At 37.7% G+C, this 6,424-nt stretch overlaps 1 protein-coding gene across 1 annotated transcript; it reads right to left on the reverse strand.

Annotated features, from left to right (window-relative positions):
* Positions 1 to 2,032: 2,032 nt before the first annotated feature.
* Positions 2,033 to 5,167, reverse strand: LOC131936607 (formin-2-like). The gene is made up of 2 exons (XM_059293667.1): positions 5,055 to 5,167; positions 2,033 to 3,194 (listed from the first exon to the last, which is right to left on the reverse strand). The coding sequence occupies exons 1-2, from the start codon at positions 5,165 to 5,167 to the stop codon at positions 2,033 to 2,035; spliced, it is 1,275 nt and encodes a 424-aa protein (XP_059149650.1).
* Between the last annotated feature and the right edge of the window lie 1,257 nt (positions 5,168 to 6,424).

Consider the following 6,424-nt stretch of genomic DNA (forward strand, 5'->3'; position numbering starts at 1 on the left):
GGGGTTTAAGCGTTAGGTGAAAGGTGTAGATTATCAGTGGGTGATTTACTCATCGTTATACAGGTCATTGATTTTTTAAAGTACTGAACAGATTGCTTGAAGTTTTGATGAAACTGAGTAGTTGTCATTTTGGAGCAAACTATGATTTACATTCCTCATAAGTTCATTTAAGAATCATAAATATAAATATACATGGGGATAATGGGGTCAATACTATGCCCAGCCGAATTTGGTTCCCTAACGTAAGTCAGGTACCCATTAGAACTGGGTGAACTCAGGGACGTCCTACATATTCCAACCAGGGATCCGATCCCTAGACTTTGGGGTTAGTAATTGTAAGCTCTAATACCAGACCACGACCTTCCCATATACATATATATATATATATATATATATATATATATATATATATATATATATATATATATATATATATATATATATATATATATATATATAATATATATATATATATATATATATATATATATATATATATATATATATATATATATATATATATATATATATATATATATATATAATATATATATATATATAATATATATATATATATATATATTATATATATATATATATATGTATATATATATATATGTATATATATATATATATATATATATATATATATATATATATATATATATATATATATATATATATATATATATATATATATATAACATGTACCTGCGTGTTTTTTTTAAAAATTAAGATGTAGTGGCTGATTTGAATACGGCTATTAAGAATTTAATGAACGCACTCCATCAAACCAAGCCATTATTCCTGCAGTGGACCGAACCATCAAGTCCGCCATAAAGATTTGACAGGGTCTTGAAAGAGAATGAGCTCTCTCAAGTCAACTCGAGTTCGATTTATGAGGCTCGTTCATTGATGCAAAGAAATCGCGAGGCGGCTCCCTGCTATTTAACCCGGCGATTAAGGTGTTCTAATCGCCGTTAACACGGTGTTCAAGGAAGCAAGAGGAGAGAATCACCGCTACTTTTGATTGTTTCGCTGCCCGGAGTTACTGCCCTTGCAGGAAGTCAGCACCGAAACGAAAGTCTGACGAGTACCGGAAGTCTAAGGTATGATGGGGGAGCAAGTTGATTTCAAGAAATCAGGTGGGCTATTCAAAAGTTTACGTGATATTTTACGTCTGTTCTGGCACTTCCGGTGGAATGTTCCATTTCTCTAAATATAAACTTATTAAAAAATTTTGGTCAGCTCACTTTATCAAAGGATCGAAGAAACAGAAAAACGATTCTTTTTGTTCTGATTACTATTAAAGAAATCGAATATTGATTGATTTATTGTTTTATTTTTACAGTTGATTTGTGCCGTGACTGTAGAGCAGTGCCTTACCTGTGGCTCGTGCTAGTCATAGGGGAGTAATTAACTTTAGGGGAGTAATTAACTTTTCTTAAAGAACTGCCGTTGACAAGATGGCGCACGGGAAGAAAAATAAATGCATTGTGGGTGTTGGCTTTGATGTAATGAGCAGGGGGTATAAAGGATGGGGGTGTATTGGAATAAAACTTCTCTCACCCCTCGGGGAGGAGAGGGTGGGGTGGGGGAGGGGGTGGTAGCGCAGGGTACCAGCACTTTATAACCACGGGCTGGAAACGGACAATATTAACCGGTTGGGTGGTTTTCTGTTCGCTTATCAAACGATGTCATAGAGTTTTTTTTTTAATTAAAGGGACTGAATTCATTGCGTTTTTTAATTAAAGGGACTGAATTCTTTTGAATCTTCCAGCCATAAGTGAACTGAACGAGCTATGTAAATTTAATGTGTCAAATGTTCGACTGTGTTTGAGAGATGGATTTCTTTCATGAACGATTTTCTATACAATATCGATCATTAAATCTTACTTTTTGTGTTGACAAAAGAAGAATGTCCAGATATTAGGTCTAGTACTTGGGATAAAAAAATAAGTTTTTAACAATAATGAGGCTTACTGAATTATAATTTTTTAAAGACGGTGGGTATGTTCATGCTATTTTAGGTTTAATTTAGAGGCTTTGTTTTGCCTAGATAAGGTATTGGAGGCTTTGGTTTGCCTAGATAAGGTATTGGAGGCTTTGGTTTGCCTAGATAAGGTATTGGAGGCTTTGGTTTGCCTAGATAAGGTATTGGAGGCTTTGGTTTGCCTAGATAAGGTATTGGAGGCTTTGGTTTGCCTAGATAAGGTATTGGAGGCTTTGGTTTGCCTAGATAAGGTATTGGAGGCTTTGGTTTGCCTAGATAAGGTATTGGAGGCTTTGGTTTGCCTAGATAAGGTATTGGAGGCTTTGGTTTGCCTAGATAAGGTATTGGAGGCTTTGGTTTGCCTAGATAAGGTATTGGAGGCTTTGGTTTGCCTAGATAAGGTATTGGAGGCTTTGTTTTGCCTAGATAAGGTATTGGAGGCTTTGGTTTGCCTAGATAAGGTATTGGAGGCTTTGGTTTGCCTAGATAAGGTATTGGAGGCTTTGTTTTGCCTAGATAAGGTATTGGAGGCTTTGGTTTGCCTAGATAAGGTATTGGAGGCTTTGGTTTGCCTAGATAAGGTATTGGAGGCTTTGTTTTGCCTAGATAAGGTATTGGAGGCTTTGGTTTGCCTAGATAAGGTATTGGAGGCTTTGGTTTGCCTAGATAAGGTATTGGAGGCTTTGTTTTGCCTAGATAAGGTATTGGAGGCTTTGGTTTGCCTAGATAAGGTATTGGAGGCTTTGTTTTGCCTAGATAAGGTATTGGAGGCTTTGGTTTGCCTAGATAAGGTATTGGAGGCTTTGGTTTGCCTAGATAAGGTATTGGAGGCTTTGTTTTGCCTAGATAAGGTATTGGAGGCTTTGGTTTGCCTAGATAAGGTATTGGAGGCTTTGGTTTGCCTAGATAAGGTATTGGAGGCTTTGGTTTGCCTAGATAAGGTATTGGAGGCTTTGTTTTGCCTAGATAAGGTATTGGAGGCTTTGGTTTGCCTAGATAAGGTATTGGAGGCTTTGGTTTGCCTAGATAAGGTATTGGAGGCTTTGTTTTGCCTCGATAAGGTATTAGAGGCTTTGTTTTGCCTAGATAAGGTATTGGAGGCTTTGGTTTGCCTAGATAAGGTATTGGAGGCTTTGGTTTGCCTAGATAAGGTATTGGAGGCTTTGGTTTGCCTAGATAAGGTATTGGAGGTTTGTTTTGCCTAGATAAGGTATTGGAGGCTTTGGTTTGCCTAGATAAGGTATTGGAGGCTTTGTTTTGCCTAGATAAGGTATTGGAGGCTTTGTTTTGCCTAGATAAGGTATTGGAGGCTTTGGTTTGCCTAGATAAGGTATTGGAGGCTTTGGGTTGCCTAGATAAGGTATTGGAGGCTTTGGTTTGCCTAGATAAGGTATTGGAGGCTTTGTTTTGCCTAGATAAGGTATTGGAGGCTTTGTTTTGCCTAGATAAGGTATTAGAGGCTTTGGTTTGCCTAGATAAGGTATTGGAGGCTTTGTTTTGCCTAGATAAGGTATTGGAGGCTTTGTTTTGCCTAGATAAGGTATTGGAGGTTTGTTTTGCCTAGGTAAGGTATTGGAGGCTTGTTTTGCCTAGGTAAGGTATTGGAGGTTTGTTTTGCCTAGGTAAGGTATTGGAGGTTTGTTTTGCCTAGGTAAGGTATTGGAGGTTTGTTTTGCCTAGGTAAGGTATTGGAGGTTTGTTTTGCCTAGGTAAGGTATTGGAGGTTTGTTTTGCCTAGGTAAGGTATTGGAGGTTTGTTTTGCCTAGGTAAGGTATTGGAGGTTTGTTTTGCCCAGGTAAGGTATTGGAGGCTTTGGTTTGCCTAGATAAGGTATTGGAGGCTTTGTTTTGCCTAGATAAGGTATTGGAGGCTTTGGTTTGCCTAGGTAAGGTATTGGAGGTTTGTTTTGCCTAGGTAAGGTATTGGAGGCTTTGGTTTGCCTAGGTAAGGTATTGGAGGCTTTGGTTTGCCTAGATAAGGTATTGGAGGGTTTGTTTTGCCTAGATAAGGTATTGGAGGCTTTGGTTTGCCTAGATAAGGTATTGGAGGCTTTGTTTTGCCTAGATAAGGTATTGGGGGCTTTGTTTTGCCTAGGTAAGGTATTGGAGGTTTGTTTTGCCCAGGTAAGGTATTGGAGGCTTTGGTTTGCCTAGATAAGGTATTGGAGGCTTTGTTTTGCCTAGATAAGGTATTGGAGGCTTTGGTTTGCCTAGATAAGGTATTGGAGGCTTTGGTTTGCCTAGATAAGGTATTGGAGGCTTTGGTTTGCCTAGATAAGGTATTGGAGGCTTTGTTTTACCTAGGTAAGGTATTGGAGGCTTTGGTTTGCCTAGATAAGGTATTGGAGGCTTTGTTTTGCCTAGATAAAGTTCTTGTTTAGAAGCTGACCCAACAGGGGATCTGCTGAACATTTTTAATCACCAGGAGAAAATCAGACGGATGATGCATGTTTGTAATGTGGGACTGCGTTCTTTATCTAACTGTAGTCAAGTTTGTCGGAGTCGAATCTTTGACATATTTTATAGTATATTGTGTCAATGGTTATTCAGTATTATTATAATTAGTATCATCATTATTAGGGTTGCCAGATACCTTTTCCGAAAATACTGGACACCTTTCCATCCTTCCCTTCTCAGGTATGCCGCAAAGCAGAAGAAGGGGGGAAACAGAGTATTATTCATATACTTGTCCAGTATTTATATTTATTTTATCATGGACAGTCTGCTCAAATACTGGACTGTCCAGTTCAAAACTGGACACCTAGCAACCCTAATCATTATCATCATTACCAGTAAAATCATCATCATTATCATCATCATCATCATCATCATCAACATCATCATCATCATCATCATCAACATCATCATCATCATCATCATCAACAACATCATCGTCATCATCATCAACATCATCACCACCACTACCACCAGAATCAACATCATCATCACCATCATGATCTCTCCCCATCAGGACCCAAAGCTCATGAAGCCGTCAACAGAAAGTTGTTTCCATTTCTGCTGGTTTTCGTCAACTTCCACGGCATAAGTATCTTCTCCTCACCAGATGCTTCTTGTCTGTATGTCCCCAAGTTCCACAAGTCGTTCATATTTTGACTTTATGGTGTCCAAAGTGGAGAATTTGGCCAGAATTTCTTCTGACTCATCCAGTACCATCCTCTTTTTGTCTCACACGTCTGAACTGTTAATTGTTATTACATAATATTAATTTTTACTTTCTTTCGCATTGTTGTAATTTGTAAAATTAAATAATTTTGTTTTTTAAATACTATTTTAAATAATCACATTAGTATTGATTAGTATTACAATCATCAATCACACTAGTACTCCCATCCTTTTTGTATCAATTTTTATTTAAGTCATATTTGTATAGGCCGACACTGTTTTAGTCATATTTGTATAGGTCTACATTATTGTAGTCATGTTTGTATACGCCTAAATAAATGAAAGTCATATTTGAATAGGTCTACATAAATTTAAGTCATATTAGTATAGGTCTACATAAATTTAAGTCATATTAGTATAGGCCTACATAAATTAAAGTCATGTTTGTATAGGCCTACATTATTTTAGGCATATTTGTATATACATAAATTAAAGTGATATTTGTATACTATATGAACTAAAGTCACGTGAATTTGTACACCTTTAAAATACCGGTTTAGAAGTTTAAACTCCTCTCACAGCGCCAATCAAATACTGTAGTTAAAAATCGTTAAGCTCCATAAGCTCCGTATATTTTTGTTTTGTTTGAAAGCTGTTTTAAAGTGTACGCTAGTAAGGGAAATTACCTGGTATGGACAAACAATGCTAGGTTTAAATGGGAGGTAATACAGAAAATGGGAGGCTACTCAGAAGATAAGTAAATAAGAGTCATTAACAAGACAATGTTACACCTATAGGCTTTTAGTCTGTCGAATGTCGGACGATTATAATCTAAAAAATGTTTCGAGTAGATTTAACACGTAAAATGTCCTGAAATAGCGCTTGAATTGTATTCTAATTGCTGTAGCTGCTGAAATAAGGTATTGAACTGAGGGGTAAATATTGTGTTCTGTTGGGCGACATTCAATTTTAGCCCGGTTGTAGTTTTTTAAAGCTGTGTTCTTCTGACACTTAATACTGGGGAGGGACCGTCGGGGACAAGACAAGCGTCTGCGACTCGCTGACTCCCCGACTCCGATGTTGGGGTTGATTACAGGGCGTGTGGGCCCACCTCGCATTGTGTGAGGGGGAGGGGGGTGTTACGGCGGGGCCCCGAAAAGTTGTAAATCTTCCTAACCCGCCCCAGTGTTTAAGTGACGTTTTACACGGGTTTATCCCCCCCTCTTAAATCAAATAAACACGGTAGCTTCCCTTAGTCGTGAGCATATGCTGCTAACAACCCCCCGTCATGACGCCAGGGAAATTATC

This window comes from Physella acuta, unplaced genomic scaffold, assembly GCF_028476545.2.
Source record: "Physella acuta isolate Inbredline_101_S28 unplaced genomic scaffold, ASM2847654v3 ptg000182l, whole genome shotgun sequence".
In the NCBI taxonomy this organism is placed as follows: domain Eukaryota; kingdom Metazoa; phylum Mollusca; class Gastropoda; family Physidae; genus Physella; species Physella acuta.